The sequence below is a fragment of the Lithobates pipiens genome, unplaced genomic scaffold (assembly GCF_037356315.1).
Source record: "Lithobates pipiens isolate NorthernLeopardFrog02 unplaced genomic scaffold, aLitPip1_a1.2 Scaffold_18, whole genome shotgun sequence".
Taxonomy (NCBI): domain Eukaryota; kingdom Metazoa; phylum Chordata; class Amphibia; order Anura; family Ranidae; genus Lithobates; species Lithobates pipiens.
This window is the reverse complement of record NW_027507758.1, coordinates 517,920,001-517,939,917: the sequence shown is the minus strand read 5'-3', so window position 1 is coordinate 517,939,917 and position 19,917 is coordinate 517,920,001. Positions and strand designations below refer to the sequence as shown.

The 19,917-nt window shown below is 41.2% G+C and overlaps 1 protein-coding gene across 1 annotated transcript in view; it reads right to left on the bottom strand.

Moving 5' to 3' along the window:
- Nucleotides 1-15,398: 15,398 nt before the first annotated feature.
- Nucleotides 15,399-19,917, bottom strand: part of RNF144A (ring finger protein 144A) — a 114,978-nt gene continuing 110,459 nt past the window's right edge. Inside the window, exon 8 of the mRNA XM_077488742.1 lies at nt 15,399-16,116. Within this exon, the coding sequence (XP_077344868.1) occupies nt 15,985-16,116 (132 nt within the window). The 3' untranslated portion in view covers nt 15,399-15,984. The remainder of the gene's footprint in view (nt 16,117-19,917) is intronic.

The following is a 19,917-nucleotide window of genomic DNA, read 5'->3' as shown; positions in this document are numbered from 1 at the left end:
CAGTTATCACACCTACCCTAGTTTAACCTTCTTTGAATGTTACCATGTTACAGTTATTGAGGGTGTTGCACCCTAGTTTGCTCAAATTTGTATTTTAGCCAAATATCAAGGAGTGCTATGGATGGAGTGGTACTAATGCACCTCCTCCTGTACTCAGAGCTGCAGAATTTTCTCACTCCTAGTCGGGATCTCCCCCACTGGTTAGGGGGTACTAGGTTTGTCTCTCAGGGTATAGAGGATTCACTCCTCCCCTACCCTTGGAGCCTTCTCTCACCCCTTATCTCTCTTGTCTTCTTTTTGTCTTTTCTCCCCTTTACTAATTGTACTTTTTGTTTCAGTGACGTGTGTGATCTCACACCTCTGCAGGATTCTGGAAGGCATTACGATAGACTTATGCACACTCCTGGACTCTGGGCCAGCCACCAGGCGGAAGGTAGGTGATTGGGGATCATTGGCTTTACCTCCTAGGATGCTCCATGGCTGACCTTACCACTCCTAGATCTGCCCTGCACATTGCTTCACACAATGTACAGAGGATTAACTCTCCCATTAAATGACAGAAAATCTTCAAGTGTTACCATGAGCACAAAATAGACGTATTGTTTCTTCAAGAAACACACTTCCCAAAATCTTATACCCCCTCCTTCATGCGCTCTAAATTTCCCAGGTTCTACCTAGCAAATTCTGACAATAAAATTAAAGCTGTAGGCTTGTTTTTCTCCCGCAAATCTCAGTTCTTGTTTGTTTACGAATTTAAAGACCCAGAAGGTAGATTCCACCAGTGAAAGGTCTCATTGAGAACAAGCTCTACTCCATCGCCTCGTACTACACACCAAATAGGGGTCAATCTAAATTCTTTAAGACCCTTTTTCATACTCTAGACCCACACATCGAAGGCCTGGTCATCTATGGAGGAGACTCTAATATTGATTTTGACGCAGGGACAGATAAAACCTGCCCTCTGGGCAGGGACCGTATCCATCCCACCAGGCAGAGCCTGAATGTGGCTAGACAAATTTACCATCAGGGTTTGGTTGATATCCAGAGAGAAATGAACCCAAAGGCCAGGGATTATACACACTATTCTAGCCCTCACAATACCTTCGCTAGAATAGATCACCTCTTTATATTGTCAAACCATATCCCACTGGTGACTAAATCCATCATGAAAGAATCTGCCTGGTCGAACCACTCCTTCCATCTCCTAATAATAAACAGACCAACAGCACAACGGCAGAGGTACAACTGGAGACTAAACACCTCAATCCTTAGCAACCCTACCCATGTCTGTGAAATTGAAAAAGACATCAAGGAATATTTTCTATTGAATGAAGTCAATAGCATTTCCCCAATCACTCTATGGGCTGCACACAAAGCATCCATTAGGGGAAAACTGATCCAATTGACCTCCAAACTATGTAAAGCTGTAAAGTAGACATTGAATTTTAATTGTTAAGCAAACACAGACAGGAATTTAAATTTTTAAGCAAACACAAATGTAACCCTTCTTCCGGCTCTGCGGAAAGACTAGAAGCCGTGCGCACAGCCTTAAACCTGGCTTTCACTGCCTTAGCCGAAAAATGTTTGTGTTGGGAGGGGGGGGTCGGTTTTACCACCAAAAAAGATAAGATGAGCTCTCTGCTAGCGAATAGGCTAACCCCTAAAATAAGGTCTCATACCTTACCTAAAATATAATTATGCAATGGCTCCCTCTCACAAAACCCCGAAGAAATCATGGAAGCTTCTCATGACTTCTACCGCACCTTGTACAGTGGGGAAGGGAAGGAAACCTCACCCAGCTCGATTGACACCTTTCTTGGTTCACTGAATATCCCTAAGATCAGGAGCCAACACAGGGATAGCTTAGAGTCACCAATCTCGGCAAACGAAGTTACACGAGTCATTAAAGATCTTAAAAATAACTCAGCCCCTGATGGCTTTTCAGTCCCACATTATAAACACTTCTCCTCCTCACTGGCCCCCTATTTGGCTAGTTTTTTCAACCAACTTCGCGCAGGAGCACAACTTGATAAGGCATTGTACTTGGCTTTTATCACAGTGATCCCTGAAACAGGCAAGGACCATAGCTGTGCTGCTAATTATCGCCCTATCTCATTAATAAATAATGACTTAAAATTTTTGACAAAAATGATGGCAAACAGAACTTCCAATTTTATTAGTCTTATATCCACAAGGACCAGGTCGGCTTTATACCTGGGAGACAGGGCCCAAATCAGATCAGGAGAGCGATTGACATAGTATCTCTACTGAGGTCCGGATGGTATAAGGAGCAACCTCAAAAGGGGTTCTTGCTCTCTCTAGACCTCATGAAGGCATTCGATTCCATCTCCTGGTCTTATTTGGTAACTATTTTGCAAATATGGGGCTTTGATCAATCCTTTATGAACGTAATAGGGGCCCTCTACTCCAAGCGAAAATTAAACTGCAGGGATATTACTTGGAACTCTTCCAAATCCTCAACGTATAGACAGGGGTGTCCCTTGTCCCACAGATTTTTGCCATTGTCATCGAGACCCTAACCATCGCCATTAGAGACAACCCTGAAGAGATGTGGGCCACAAACCCACAAATGCGCTCTTTTTTCACAGATGACATCTTATTCTTTATCACTTCGCCACTAACTGCTTTACCAAATATCTGCAGGGTGCTTGATGACTTTGGCAAAGTCTCTGGACTCAAGGTTAACTACTCAAAATCTCTAGCACTAAATGTCAACTTACAGGCCCATATGGGCACACGGCTTAAAGACAACTTCCGGTTTGGATGGAATGAGACAGTGATTCCATATCTGGGGATTGACCTGACAGCCTCGATAGACAACCTATATGCCAATTTACCGGCCCATCTGGTCACACAGCTTAAAGGCAACTTCTGGTTTGGATGGAACAAGACAGCGATTCCATATCTGTGGATTAACCTGACAGCCTTGATAGACAACCCAATCTTTCGCAAATTGGATGATGATCTATCACATTGGGATGAACTGGGACTTTCCTGGCTAGGCGGGATCAATTCTGTGAAGATGATCCTATTACCGCACATCCTCTATCTATTTAGGTTACTACCTATCCCAATTCCTACGGACCCACTTAGGGAGTTCCAATCCAAAATGACCAACTTTATATGGGGAGCAAAGGGGCATAGAGTTGCCAAGGGGACCCTTTTCCGAACTGGAGATCAGGGAGGACTGAGCCTACTAAAGCTTATCTGGTATCATCAAGCAGCCCAGTTATCCCAACTCTTCACTATTTATTCCAAAATAGTACACCCTGACTGGGTACACATGGAAAGGCAAGCAATATTCCACTACACATTGTACTATCTTCTCTGGTGCCCTGACAAATCTAGACCTGCTATCATGGCTCCCACACTATCCCACTCCTTAGTCCTATGGGACTCTCTCAAAAGTAACCCACACCTGATCTCCTACTGGTGCCCACTGTCATTTTTTTCAAAATCCTCTGCTCCCCCCTGGTATGGACATCAATTGGTGGTTAGACAAGCGGCTCTATAAGATAGGACATTTGTCAACCCTATGGGACCCCTCACTCTGACCCACTGTGTCAGTAAGCATGCCAAGGTCAGAAAGGTTTAGATTCCACCAAATTTCTTACCCAAACCACTCTCGATCATAGCGTATGAAATGTGGTGTGGTCAAGCCATGGAGCAGAGGGGAGGAATAACAGTGATATACCAATCACTTGCTATGGTAGAGACCAATTCTCCCTTCATGAGGGACTGAGAAAAAGACCTGGGACAACACTGGAGCCTTGCGGAGTGGCATAGAGTTTCGGCTTCGGCCTCCAAGGGCATTCTGAACATAGCACTAATCAAAGCTAACTTAAAAGTCCTAATGAAGTGGTATTTTTTCCCACTAAAAATTGCCAAAATCTACCCTTCCCCTTTGTACTTTCTTATTGCGGACACCCTGGATCATTGCTACACACATGGTGGGATTGTCCCAAGATCAAGGGCCTATGGAATAAAGTCTTTCACGCAATCAGGAAAATTAAAGGCTTGCATATTAGGAAGACTCCTTAATTTGCTCTTCTAAACTTCCATAACTCTGGGACCCCGAAATTGATCCAACGCCTTATGTTTATTCTCCTTGGGACCCAGCTGACAATCGCTCGAGCCTGGAAACAACCTACCGTTTCCTTTTTCTTGGTAAAAAGGAAAATATCTTGGATTATGGCCCAGTAGAAGACAGTTAGCATCCTCTTGGATACTGTTGACAAACAGGATGCCAACTATGAACCCTAGACCAGATACATATCCCTAACACCTACCACCTCCCCTCACCCTGGATCCGTGTAGATGAGCGAGTATCACACGGCCACTAAGTACTACATTTTCTTTTTTTTTTCTTCTCTCTTCTGAATCTCTTTCCTATCCTTTTCTTTCCTCTCTTACTGCTTTTCCATATTATCCTATAGTTACAGTCACAAGACTATCCCATTGGGACACAACTAAACCCCTCTCCCGAACTGTAATGGGGTGGCATATATAGCCCACTATGATCGTAGACCAGTTGACACTTCAATCTTCAGCTTGTTACCTCCTGTTTAGTAGAAACCCACATGTTTGAATCCCTTTGGCTCATAACAGTTGCTATAGGTATCTAGACATTGCAGTAATGTAGTGTATTTCAACTTTTTCTTTTGTTTTTTTCTTTGTTTTTGTTTTTTTTCCTTGCGGGTATCTTTGCACCCATAGCTGTAAGTTAAGTTATTATCTAGCATTTTATGTTTCGGAGGAGCTACCCCTCACTACCGACACAGCTAGATCCCTTGAGGGGTGTCAGGAGTGAGGAGTCCTCTCCTCCTTTAGAGTTTGCAGATGTACTAGAAGCCCCAGTGAGGGTGTATAGGATCTTGTTATTTTATAAAGCATTGTGTCATAATATGTCTTTGTATACCTGATGTAAAGAAACTGTTTCACCCGTATCTGTGGTACAATGTTTTCACTGAAATTTCAATAAAAACGATTGAAAGTAAAATCCCAATAAAATACATTTAAGTTTTTGGTTGTTACATGTGGAAAAATTCAAGGGGTATGATTACTTTTTCAAGTTATGGTATTGTAACTACCACTGGGGCTAGGTTGGCGGGCATAGTTAGGGGAATACCACTGGGGCTAGGTTGGTGGACATGGTTAGGGGAATACCACTGGGCTAGTTTGGTGGGCATGGTTAGGGGAATACCACTGGGGCTAGGTTGGTGTGCACGGTTAGGGGAATACCACTAGGGCTAGGTTGGCGGGCATGCTTAGAGGAAATATCAAAATATCATACATTCAACCTTATTCAGTATTTGATCTTCACAAACTGCTGTAGTCATATCTGCAAGCCATTGTCCTGCTGTTATTAGCAGCTTCTGCAGTCAGCTTGTAGCAAAAAAGCCTTCTGATGTGATCCACTAAGCAAACCAGTCTTTGTCAACTTTTTTACCCCCCCCCCCCCCCAGGGAAACCGTTTGAACAATTTTCAGGTCTTGGGGAACACCTGCTAAAACTAATTCATAAGAGGTCAGTGGAAAAATTACCCCCTTACAGAAAACAAAATAGATCATTGGTGTCATAGTGTTGGATATTTCAAGCTGTTCATGTACCATCAAATGGTTGGTCAATTATCCACTGCTCAAGGGACCCTAGAAACCTCTGGAGGAACCCTAGAGTTCCACGGAACCCTAGTTAAAAATGGCTAAAGTATGGATTTAGTTCTCTTGGGATCTAAGGTTAGGACATTTTTTTAATCCTCCTGCTTCTCTATCACAATTTAGTGAGCTGGCTGGGGACACTACTGCTTTCCTTAAAGAGAAACGTCACCCTCCTATTTTCTTTTCTTTAACTCCCTCCTACCTAGCTTGCTGGATTATGCTCAATAAACAAATTTGCACCCCCAGCTTATCAAGTAATTCACCATTCCAATGCTGCACACCAGGTCTAGGGCCACCTTCTTCCTCTCTGATGTCTTCAGCTGTCTCTTTCTGATTCTTGTAGGTAGCCCACTAATGGTAAACATACACCTTGGTCATCATCAAGGGCCAGATGCAAAAAAAATAAGAAGAATTAGCTGGCTACACACGATGGAACATGCGCATTTCCAAATGATTGACCTGAAGCCTCCTGAGGTGAATGATTCACAATGCTGTAGTAGCTTGGGGGGGGGGGGGGGGGGGGCTACATTATTCTTGCCTAGGCAAGAAACCTGGAAGTGGGGCACCACATACATAAAAACTAGGTGAAAAATATTTTTTCTTATGGAATTGTGTGAAAGGAGACAGGAATGATTCATATTAGGGTAAGGTGTGGAGAGTGAAGGTCCACTTTAACTGTAGGAGTAGGGTTTGGCACCTCATCCCTTTAAACCTGAACACATTTGAATTACACAGGTTCTGTGGCAAATTAAATGCAGATAAGGCACCAAGTGATCTTATTTACCACCCTAATTAACCACAGGACCTGTGTAATTAATATGTGTTCAGGTTTAAAGGGATGAGGTGGTAACCCTATGTAAGAGTGATCCACCTGGCTGAGCTGAGTTATGGGGCGGTGTATTGATGGAGAGATATACAAATCTTTTGGCAGGTAACACAGCTCTCATATATGAACTTAATCTGTATCCAGGGGAGTTCCTGGAGTTCACCAAACCCAAATAACCACAAAAACAGTTCATATTTCCTCACTAAAAGTATCTATTTACATGACAGACTGAATCATTCTATCATTTGAAGTACAAAAGACAACATTACAAGGCATTGAACTGGTCTTTTTACATCACAGTGTTAGCAGCACATGTATGTAATTACAGTTGAAATATATGAACGTAATGATCCCTTAATCTTACTTGTGATCCCTACTCATGCACATGGTTTCAGTAAGCAAATTGTAAAAAAAATATATATATATATATTTAAAAATTAAAACATACAAAACCCATCTTTGAAATGTACCCAGCACACTTTAAATTGAATTAACAGCCCAGATAAAGGTTATAAGGTTATTTAACACAATGTAACGTTACATTTTAGTCATCCTGTATTACTGTAGAATATACAGAATAGCATGTATTTACATAAAAGCCCTTGCCTTTTAGGAACACTGATTGATAGCAGGCTATTGATGAAAAAGATATGTCCAATGAGGCAGCACAAGTTAAGCTTTTTACATTAAATTACTTCACCTGGTGCACAAATAGCGATCACAACTTGTTTGTGCTTAAGACCTACCTCCTTTGACCTTATTGGCCAGTGAGATCATCTGTCTTGTTCGAGGACTAACAGGCAGGCACAATGGGTAGCAGAAGGTGCGCCAGTTGTGGTATCTATTTGTGCCTATTTGTGGTAGCTATTGGTGCATCAGGTTTTCGGTTTCTTTTGACACAATGAAGACCACCTAAACATGTAAGGACTCAATTAACAGTTTTTTGTCTGTTTTACGGATCAGGATCTATTTTGGATGCTAAAAACTTTCCACAGTTAAGTAAACACAACCCCAAAATTACATCTGCAAAAGATAAGAAAAAAAAAGAAAGGTGGTCTTTTAAGCTACCCTATTACAACAATAGTAATTAAAATCTAAAATTTTATTGACATGTATGAAGCTATTAAAAAACAAACATTGTTAAAAACCAAAGTGTACACTTAATGTTTGTTTAATACAGTGCCTCCCTTATTACCCGTAGACATCAAACCCCAGTGGCAGTAATTCAATAAAAATGTTGAGTTAAATGACTTCCACATGTACTTGGGGTGTCTTTCATAAGGGTATGTACCTCAAGCTAAACAAATATAATTTATGAAAAAACATATAATTATTATAACAAACCATTGACATTAGTCCATAATTCCACAATGACTAATTTCAATGGCTTGTTATAATAATTATATATTTTCTTTTATTATAACTTATAATTGTTTAGCTCTCCTCACCTCCCGAAGAAGCGGGACGTTTCCACAAAACGCATCAAGGTACACTACCCATATGGAAGACACCCCAAGTACATGTGGACTTTTATTGAATTACTGCCACTGGGGTTCGATATCTATAGGTACTAATTTAAGGGGGCATTGCATTAAACATTACAGAAAGTCTACACTGTTTGGTTTTTAATATTTTTTTATTAATTACTTCATACATGGCAAAAAAAAAAATAGATTTTAATTACTACTGTTGCAGTAAGCCACCTTAAAAGTCAACCTTATTTTTTTCCTATTTTTTTGCCTATGGTATCTGGATGATGGTGCTCTCAGCAACCCACATATATTCCTATTTAACCAAAATAATATCCCTTTTGGGGAAGAATACATATGGGGTATTACCTCTATCAGATTTATATTCCTTGAAAAGAATTTTCATTCCCAGGTTTGGCGACTCTTTCTCTATCCATTTCATAGCTAAGCATACCTAAACAGGACAAAAAAACTCCCATGATGTAAACAATGGAACATTTTCCTCTACTCTGATTCTACAAAAGTCAGTCAGTGTCATGTGGTGAAATGCCGCGTACACACGGTCAGACTTTCCGACATCAAATATGTGATTGGAGCTTGTTGGAAATTCCGACCGTGTGTAGGCTCCATCGGACAGTTTCCACTGGAATTTCCATCGCACAAAATTTGAGATCTGGTTCTCAAATTTTCCAACAAAATCTGTTTCGTACATTCCGATTGTGTGTACACAATTCTAACACACAAAATTCCATGCATGCTCGGAATCAAGCAGAAGAGCCGCACTGGCTACTGAACTTTATTTTTCTCAGCTCATCGTACGTGTCGTACAGCAGCACATTCTTTTGACGATCGGAATAGTGAATTCCTTACTGCTGATATTGTTTTTTCAAAGCTGGCTTTATTAAAATATCAAAACAGAGCCCAAATCTGTTAGGATGCAGGTGTTGTTTGGCTGACAATTTTCTGTAATGGGCGGTACACATGATAGGATTTTCCGACAAAAAATGATGTGAGCTTGTTTTTGGAAATTCCGACCGTATGTATGCTCCATCGGACATTTGCTGTCGGAATTTCCGATAACAACTGTTTGAGGGCAGGTTCTCAAATTTCCTGACAAGACTTGTTGTCGGAAATTCACACTTGTACACAATTGCAACGCACAAAAGTCCATGCATGCTCGGAATCAAGCAGAAGAGCCAAACTGGCTAATGAACTTAATTTTCCTCGGCTCCTCATATGTGTTGTACGTCACCGCGTTCTTGACGTTCAGAATTTCCGACAACATTTGTGTGACTGTGCAAGACAAGTTTGAGCCAACATCCGTTGGTAAAAAATCCCATGGATTTTGTTGTCGGAATATCCAATCGTGTGTACGCGGCAAAAGGGTTTGTTAGTGTCCTGGAGACGATGTCAGCTGTTTTGCTATAGCTAGAAAAGGAAGTGAAAATTTTATTTGGTTATATTTATTTAAAAAAATAGTATTAATACAGTATTCAGCTTTTTCTTTTATAGATCTACCATCTTGCCTCTGATCTTTTGACCACACTCTGTTGGATCCCGAAGCTGGATGTCTAAAAGCATTTCGGGAAATTTGTGCAGATACCTCCTGGCCAATGGAAGAGACCAGACTGAATTTCAGGGCCTTAAAGAGGAACGTCACTCTACAAGAGTTCTACTTTAAGCCCTTGTACACGCGGTCGGAGATTCCGACAACCAAATCCGTCGGATTTTGCCCGTCGGATTTTGTCCGTCGGATCTTGTCCGAAACTGTTGCATACACACGGTCGGACAAAGTTGTCGAAAAATCCGATCTTTCAGAACGTGATGACGTAATTTCGTTACGATGGGACTACGTTCAGGCTAGTAGCCAATAGCTTTGATGTAGGAATTTGATCTGAGCATGCGTGGCACTTTGTCCGATCGGAATTCTCTACACATGATCGGAGTATGTCCTATCGGACCAGTTTGTCGGAAAATATTTCCAGCAAGTTGGAAAATTTGGTCCGACGGATATTCCGATGGAAACAGTCCGATGCATACCACACACAGTCAGATTATCCGACAACACGGTCCGATAGGACACATTCCAACGGATTCTCCGACCGTGTGTACAAGGGCTAAGACCTCCTTCCCTCCTCCTTTCCTATTTTTGGAGTTTTTTTTGTTTTTTTTTTTTGGGGGGGTACCCAATTTTAGTAGGTACCTGCTCTCACTTTTGCTCCGACCACCTAGGCGATCAAAGAGGAAGTTCTTCACCCCCACCGGCAACCTTCTATGACACATCAAAGGTACGAGGAGGGTGCGGGACTATTAATACAACGCAGCTCACACGTGTACATTGGGGAGCCAGCTGTGAGCCTGCAAGGAGTCACAGCCAGCTTCCCAAAGGCCAGCAAAGAACTGGCCCAGGTGAGGACAGCGCTGGATCCTTAGACAGTATTTGCAGCTGCTGACATAATTTTTTTTTTTTTAAGACTGAAGATCCTCTCTGGAATCAGTCTGTCATAAAAATCATAGATTATCTTGAAAGAACAAAACCCACCACCACCACAACTGTTTTTCAAGTTTCTCACTGATCTGTTCCTCCATCAGAGAGCGAGCATAATCTGTGTAAGATATTGGAACTTATCAATTACTTTATTCCCTCTCTACCAATTGGCTGCTGAAACCCTAGCATTGCATCCTGGAAGGAATGGAAGGAGGTCAAATGCTTCACTTTATCACTCATTATCTCATGGGGGCTTTGACAAAGGGGCAAGAAAGCTAAATGAAGGTGAAAGAGGTTGTTCTTTCAAGAGAACCTGACACTTTTCTTATTCATGAACATTCATTCTTTTTAAGTATTTCCAAATCTGACATTAATTTACATTTGACTGCTTGTAGGTTAGATCTCTTGCTCTTTTTAGCCTTTGTACACACGGTTAGACATTCTGACGGAAAATGTCTGATCGGACCGTGTTGTCGGATAATCCGACCTTGTGTGGGCTTCATCAGACTTTTTCAGTCGGAATGTTCGACCAACAAAGTTTGAGAGCTGGATATAAAAAAAAAAATTCCGACAACATGATCCGATCGGACTTTGTCTGATCATTTGTAGAGAATTCCGGTCGGACAAAGTGCCACGCATACTCAGATCAAATTCCTAGACCAAAGCTATTGGCTACTAGCCTGAACGTAGCCCCGTCGTAACAAAATAACATCATTACGTTATGAACGATTGGATTTTCCGACAACTTTGTCCGACCGGTTTGTATGCAACACCAGTTTTGGACAAAATCCGACGGATTTTATTGTCGGAATTTCCGACCGTGTGTACAAGGGCTTACATCTTCTGTTCTGCAGAATTAAAACTCCCCGAGACTCTCCTGTTCAGACATTGTAAAGCCAATGGAGTTCCACTCCTTCTATCATATTTTGTGCCATATGGAAAAAAAAATGAAAAATTCTGTAGCAAAAGCAATCTACACCAATAACTGTTGCCAATGACAGTGATGACTGTTTGATGGAGGTGGTCTGTGGATGCTCCTAAATAATGCTGTGTTCCTATGTGACAAACACACCAATGAAGAGCAGTATTGTTTGCTGGTGACTACTTTGATTTATACAATGGTATCATCTGTTGTTTGATCACCACAGCACATTACTTAATGGTCTACAGCAATAAAGTAAATATAAATGATGATTACTGTACAACCAGGACACAGGATAAGAACTCTTTGCACCTCCTGGTAAATATATTGTATTTTACCAAAGCAAAACTTCAGGCAAATACTTACAAACCACTATTTAATCCAGTGAAGTATTCATTAAAAATAATAAAATATATTTTACATAGAAAGCACATCAGGCCTCTAATACATTGGACAGTGCTTGTTAGACTAACATCGAACATGTGGGGTAGCCTCTTCAGTGTGTTGCTGCTCCTTCATTGTCCAATTAGGCTGGGGAGAAGGGAGGTGAGGAAGGAGGTAGAGCTTCAGCAGATCTTTTTTATTTTAGTTAATTATCACAACGGTAAGTAGTACTGCTGCAGTTTCAGGGGGGAACAGTGTTGAACTGTGCACATATAAGATTCCTGTAGTTACAATATAAGGGGAACAGGATATATGGGGCTTGTAATTAAGGTCCTCAGATTATGTTTTTTGGCTCGACTTCCATTTTAAGACCACTTGCAGTACTGAAATAAGCAGCATGCTTTAAAAGAGGTGAATGAGCTGGCTGGTAGGAGCTGCTATTATTTTGTTTCAAAGTATCTTAAAAAATTGAAAAGTCATGCCTCTTGAACTTATTGCTGCCTGATCACCAGTTTTTGATTAATCAAAATACATTTAAAGTATTTTTACATGCAACTAGAAAAAGTACCTGAATAATTTTTAATATCAGCCTTCTTGTAGGCTTTGCACATCAACACTCAAGACTGGGAGAAGGGGGGGGAGGGTGCACTCTAAGCCAGTTGGAGTACAGTGCTGTCACTGTCCCATTCTGAACACATTTAAAGGAGGAAAACTCCCATTAGTGTTTCTCCTTTTTCTAGGCTGGTGTGAGTCCTAGACCAGACTGTATTGGTCTAGTGCAGTTGAGTCTGCAGAGAAGACTGGCTGTGCCTTTTGGCAGGGGTGTGGAAATCACTTGAAGAGGTAAGTATAAGGTAGTCAGGGGTGGGCTTTAAACAGTCAGTTACTTTACCCTGAATGGGTAAGGTGATAGCATCTTTTTAAGTGACTGTAGAGACCCAATTAAGATAAAACTAGATCCAGGTGCATGAAGTACATCTTTTGCAGTCCACCCTATGTAGGCTGAGAAACCACACTGCCATCTGTATGCAAATCTCCTCTTTCTAATAATGAGAAACTCTCCCCTTAGCTCAAACTTCTACCCCCATGACTGTGATGACCCTTTCTGATTGGTCAAGAAAACAATTTTCCAGGCAATTTCTTTTATATTTAAAGTGAATCTGCCATGAAAAAAGTACTATGGCTGCCATTGTTGGTCTTCCACTGAAAAATGTTAACTGTCCGGTCATAATGCTGACCCCTTGGTTTCAATACTTTCTGAGCCACTGTAGTCCCTATTGGAAGCCTGTATGACAGGGTGAAAATGCAGGAATACAATTAGAAGACAGGGAAAGAGTGTTGTCTCCCTATAATAGAAAATACCAGAACAAGATTTTCATGGCAGGATCACCAGGTAATAATTTAATGAAAGCTACAGATTTGAAAATATTGAAAATTCGTTTGGAGATTTCATTAGCATGTTAACCTGTCACCACATCCTACCCTCACAACTAAAAACAGGTTTTTATTAGGTATTCTTACAGAAACACTCTCATTCCTCCCTCCCCCGGCTTAAAAATCTCATAAGATCGGCACTTGATGCCACTACATAGTAAAGAACGACAGTGGGCTTTACTATGCAGCGACTTTCGGTGCTTGATATCCATGGCCATGTAACCCTGCAGTGCTGTTTTGTTTTGTTTTTTTGATTCCTACCATGGTCACTTAAGGTGGGGATTTTATATGTTCTGGTCCTGAAAGGATTTCCTCCATATAGACACCTACAATCAAAAGCTGTAACATGCTTTCCTTCAATTGCTGTACATATGAGATTTTCAGTACAACCATTTAGCAGTTGTCACTGTGCAGTGAACACTATAAACATCAGACCTAAAAATTTGTACATGCCCATATGGAGCCAGGGGACTGCTTACCAAAAAAAAGTATTGTTTATTACAACTAGTCAGACTGCACTTGGAAAATTTTGAAAAAAAAGTTTTGTAAGTGATTTACAATTTTAGTTTTTGCACCTTATTTTAAGATCCTCTAGGCTATCGGTTCTCAACCTCTTTGAGACCAGGGCCTGGTAAATTCTTCCAAAACCTTCCATGCCACAACAGTATTGAACAAAGTTTATACTCACACAATACAATTTTGGGAATGCAATATTGCAATATGTTCTGAAATTCTGCAAAGGCTATGGATGGGGCTGGGTGTCTCTCTGGAATGTGTGGGGGCTGTTTAGTGGGTTAGGGGGCTCTGCAACTGACTTCGTGGCTCTGTAGGCAGTAAGGTTTTTCAGGGGGGTGGGTAGCACTGTAGGAGGTTGGGGGCACTATGGGACAATATTGGAAATTGTTTGCACCATGGAAGGATGGAGGTTCTACAGCAAGCTAGAGGGCCCTGTTGGAGATTGTGGGGCACTGTTGAGGCTGAGGGAATTGTACGCCACTATGGGAAGTTGGGGGGTACTACAGGAGCTGGGAGGCCCTGTGGGAAGTTAACATATCTGCAGCTGGCTGAGGCCCGAGAGAAGAAAAGCCATGGCTTGGTGGTTGCTCTAGACGATGCCTTATGTATTGTTAGTAGATATAATTACTTCTTTCAAGAGTTACTCCACTCTCTGGCTTGTATCCAATAAAGCAGGACTCAGTCCTATACACAATATTCATTTCTGTACAGGTTCCCTTTGGAATATATCATTCCACCTCCAGTCAGGCTGTGAACTGCTATTCCCAGCTTGTCAATGGTCTATACAATTCTTCATATTGTTTTAAAGAAAATTCACTAAAGGTTGCAGGACACAAAAATAGAGCCCTCCAGTGTTTTTTTTATATAAGCATAAATAGAGAACTCACTTAGGTCTGTGACAGCAGTAAATCTACTTAAAAGCTAAGCATGTCAGGTTGTGCCGGGTAGGAGCTTCCTACCCATATTGGAGTGTTAAGTTTTTAAAAAAAATACTTGATATTGCTACCCAATGATTATTATGGCCTGTGTCAATTGGCTTTTGTTCAAGTAGAACTATAGGCAAAACTTTTGTTTTCATTTTGGATGGAGCAAGGGAAGATTATAACCCCTGTTAAAACATTTTTTCGCCATCTGTGTCCCATTTCCCTTCACTTCCTGTCCCATAGCCAAACAGGAAGTGAGAGGAAATCCCTGCAAATTAAGGTAATCCCTTGGGGACCACCCAGGTCATCAGAACTTGAGCCCCCATTGAAAGATTTCCCCTCTATTACTTTTCTGGAGACAACCCAAAATGTGGGATTTTCATTTACTTTCAATGAGAACGGTAAACAGGACAATCAGAGAGGGGAATCTCCCTAACGGTGACATAGACAGCAATAAAAACTGACAGGTGTTCTAATTCCTCTGCGCTCTATCCAAAACGGGAAAAAAAAGTTTTGTCTTTAGTTATACTTTTCATATTGAGTGGATTTTACATTGCCATACAAGTCTATGGAATGCAAAAACAACTAGAAGCAGGTCAATAGTAAATCAGAAGCAGGTCAACTGCACCTATCATTGAAGTCGGAATGATCTAAGAAGTGTTCCAAACTAATGCCATCTATACAACCCCAGAGGCTGGCAACACAAGACCTAAATCTGTACATCATAGTGCGAGGACAGAAAAACGCATAATCAACAATACTGTATGTATTAAACATTTATAATGTACAAATGCATATAAACAGCAAACACTAAAAACTAAGCATAGCGTCTGTTTAAGTTTTTTACTTTTGTTTTTTTAAATCAGTTCAAACTACTGTTATTTCAGCAAGAAAGTTGAGGCTCAGTTCTCTGTGGTACCCTTCTGATATAAAAGAACATCTACAGCAAAAACAATCCCTTTCAGAACAATGCATAAGAAATATACAGCATTCTATAACAAAAAAAAAATATATATATAAAAAATCCTCCAAGAAACAAGGAATGGCGTAAAATAAGTATATGGATGATGATAAACTGGAAAGAATTTTTAAAAATGGATCAACTTGCATAAAAGTTTTGAACACGTATGTATGACATTGTGCGGTCCGATCCTCATATCTCCTAGATGATGTAGTTATCATACTTTCGATTTGACAAACGCAGACAGAAGTTCCTAGTATAATGGCACACTTAGTGTCTCTGAATGCCAGATGAGCCGGACAAACTACGCTGTATCCCACTTGTAACGTAGCCTCCAGCAGTGCACAGGAAAGGTGTACTTTACCATTTCATTCTTCTTAACATTAAGTAGGCAAGGGGTCGTCATCCCCTTTACTGCATTTACATTTGCAGCACAGAACAAAAGGAGTGGCCAGTAAGAGGAATGGCGAGGCTACTAATAGCAGAAGCCCAAATCCTGCAAATATTCCAACCACCTGCGGAGAATAAGAAAAATATAAAAAGGTTTAGTGCAAAGGACATTGTTAAACCATTCAAACACGTATTCTAAGCATTTAATACAAGGTGGCGCTGGCGGGCAAGAAAAGCAATGTACCAGCACTTATTCTTATAATACAAGTGGATATTATTTTCTTTTTTTGGTGGTTTGCCTGTACAGCGCCCATGGTGTCCTTTGCAGGTTTGGGTCCACAGACCTACATTGATTTAAAGTCCAACATAACCTTTTTGTATTAGTAGTGTGATACAGTTAGGTAGCTTAAAAAGAAAAGAATATTTTAGAGTTTTTCTTAATGTTCTAGTGCTGTAGCTCTATATCAAAAACGTATCTTGGTTGTAGCACTAGCTCAATTTAAATAAACACTCAAAAAGACTAACACAGAGCACAGTGGTCTGAATATCGAGCAGTCCAATACCCCTCAGCGCAGAGCTCCAAACAACAATGTTGCTCAGGAGTTTAGGCACTGCGACTGCATGGGGGGGGGGGGGGGGGGGGGATGTCAGACTAATGGAGATTTGGACTGCTTGAGCTTGCTGCTGGCACAAAGAGTTTAAAATAACACCAAAAGATATCCTTATTCTCCAAAAATAATCCATACACACTGACTACTTAAAGTAGAGTTCCACCAAAAGTGGGGGGAGATACCTAGTTTTGACAGCTACCTGCTCTCACTTCCGCTTGTGCCGCCTAGGCAACTGAAGTGGAAATTCTACTCTCCCCTCCCTGTAATCTTCTGGGACACATCACAGTTCCCAGAAGATTGCCCGGCCATTGAAAAGGCACAGCGCGACTCGCGCATACGCAGTGCACACCTGGGTGTGAAGCCACAAGCTGTCAGAGCTGGGTGCCCACACTTTTGATCCCGGTGCCGGATAGAACCAAGGGAGAGAAGCGAGGGTTCGGGTGGCCACATTACTGGACCATGGGACAGGTGAGTGTGTGTATATTAAAAGTCAGAAACTACGCTTTTAAGCAGCTACACAGGGGGCTGAGAGAACTGATCCATTGGCGGTGTTCGATGGCTCGGTTCTCAGTGCAGAGACAGCAGGGGACAGATGCAGCATCGGTCCGATGCTGCATCCAGACCAATGCTGCATCCACCTAGGTAAGTATAATGGGAAAAAAACAAAAAAAACATACTTCTCTTTTAATGGCCCTGTAATCAATTTTTTTTTTAATGAAATAATTTCATAATGTGCTTTTCTGCCTCCTTATAAAATCCTCCATGAGCTCCCTAACCTCTTTTTTTCACCCTCACTTCTGTTTATATGAAACAAGCAATGCTCTGCATTAGCTGTATTAATGTGAATTGCTTTATGCACAGTAAAAAACACCTCCTACATACAGTGGGAATGTGGACAGTGTTGGTCGGTGATAATTCATTTTCATGCTGTTCATGAATCTATCTATTATTCATATAGGGGGTGGTGTGGAGAGAGGGGACGTAGCCTGGGCGCCCCTAATGGATGGGCCACCACTGACCACGGAGAGCAAATGTAGCCACCCTCTAACAGGAAGCTCACAGCGGCAATAAAAAAGGAATTTGGAGATTTGGGGAACGCTAAAAGCAAAAGAAGATTATTTATTGAAATAGGAAGATATACTTGAATATAATTTCTTTTTTTTTAACCAGAGTTTGGTGTCACTTTAATATATGACTATAGCAATAGTATATAAAAAAATAAAACCTCTGATACATGCTTTACCTGGCTGCAATGCAGTGATAAAACATTATGGTTAATATGCCTTCAAAGTCAGGCTAGATTGTCTTATGACAGAGGATCCCTGAACTGGCCCAATCCTTATAACGTCGTGTGAATGTGCTCCATCAGGTTTAGAACTCTTCCTCTGTTTGTATGTTGAGATAATCGAGCATGGTCGCCAGCTCTCTAGAGATTAAAGCTGGCCATAGACACTTGCGGAGAGATTTACTAAAACTGGAGAGTGCAAAATCTGGCGCAGCTCTGCATGAAAACCAATCAGCTTCCGGGTTTTATTGTCAAAGCTTAATTGACAAAGTGAATTTAATTGAAAAGTTAGAAGCAAGATTGGCTACCATACACAGCTTCACCAGATTCTGAGTGCTCCAACACATGCAGGCTAAACAAAAATAAAAATCTAACAGATTCCTCCATCCATGCTAAACAGTGAATTCCCCACTGCTGATATTGTTTTTTCAAAGCTGGAGAAGCTGGCTTTTTTTAAATATCAAAACAGAGCCCGAATCTGATTGGATGCAGGTGTTGTTTGGCTGACAATTTTCTGTAATGGGCCGTACACACGATAGGATTTTCCGACAATTAACGTTCGATGTGAGCTTGTTTTTGGAAATTCCAACTGTATGTATGCTCCGTCGGACAATTTATGATTTCTATGCAAGACAAGTTTGAGCCAACATCCATCGGAAAAAAATCCACGGTTTTGTTGTCGGGCTGTCCGATCGTGTATACATAGCATATGGCTCCTTCGAAGGATATGGGGTGGAAGGGTGCCAACTGAAAAATCCATGGAGAAATATTCAGTTAATTTAACAGAAACCAGACAACCTTCACCCCGTGTATTGCCAGTTTTACAGACAGCCCATAATATTCACAGACTATGGCGGTGGATTAAAAAAAATACAAAATGGAATGTTTTCCTCCACTTTAAGCTGGCCATAGACAGATTGAGATTTGGCTGTTTAAGCAGGGACCGGCCAAATTTCGATCATTTTGTGGCTTTCTTAGAAGTAACACTTTAGGAAAAGAGAAAAGTGACGAATCCCACAGCAACTAACCAGAGATCACCCCCCAACTGATATAAGAGTCAACACAAATCAGATTTATCAGTATGCTAAGGCCCCTTTCACACTGGTGCGGGAGCGACGTCGGCAGTAGAGCGGTGCTATTTTTAGCTCCGCTTTACCGTCGTTTTAGCAGTGGTATGTGGCCGCTAGCGGGGCGGTTTTAACCCCCGCTAGCGGCCAAAAAAGGGTTTTGCAGCGGGTGCTTTGCTAGCAGTGTAGCCGTGCTGCCCCATTGATTTCAATGGGTAGGAGTGGTTTAGGAGCGGTGAATACACCGCTCCTTCACTGCTCCAAAGATGCGCCTAGCAGGACTTTTTTCACTGTCCTGCTAGCGCACCGCTCCAGTGTGAAAGCCCTCCGGCTTTCACACTGGAGTGAAAGGGGCCAGATTTTTTCAGGTGCTACACAGGCACTATTTTTAGCGCTGTAGCACCTAAAAAACGCCCCAGTGTGAAAGGGGCCTTACTGCATTTTGCCATTAGTCTTTGAAATGCCTTAATAAATAAGCCTTATGTTGGTTTACTGTAGTGACAAGCAACTAGCAAATTAGCAGCTAAGAAAATGTCCCAGCATGCTCTTCCAGCTCTCTGGATGACATTATTCATTGAACTTAGTTAAAGCGACAAAAAACTTTGGTTAAAAAAAAAAAAAAAACATTCAATTATGTATTCTAAAAAAAAAGTGCCTTCTATTGCTCTCAACCGCCTCCAAATCTCCAATAGAGTGTGGCTACATTCATCCTCCATGGTCCCACTGTATGTAGGAGCATAGCCACCCTCTCTTACTAGCCTAGAATTATGGACTATGGGATCTGCATAGAGTAGTGCACTGCTAGTTCCAAACAAACATAGGTGAGACAGAACAGTGAAAAATGATTTAATGAAAAATGGTTTATGGGGCCATTAAATAAAGATTGGTGTAAAGATTATTTTTGGTGAATAAGAATATAATTTAGTGTCAACTAATCAAATATCAAGATCCTCTCATCAGATG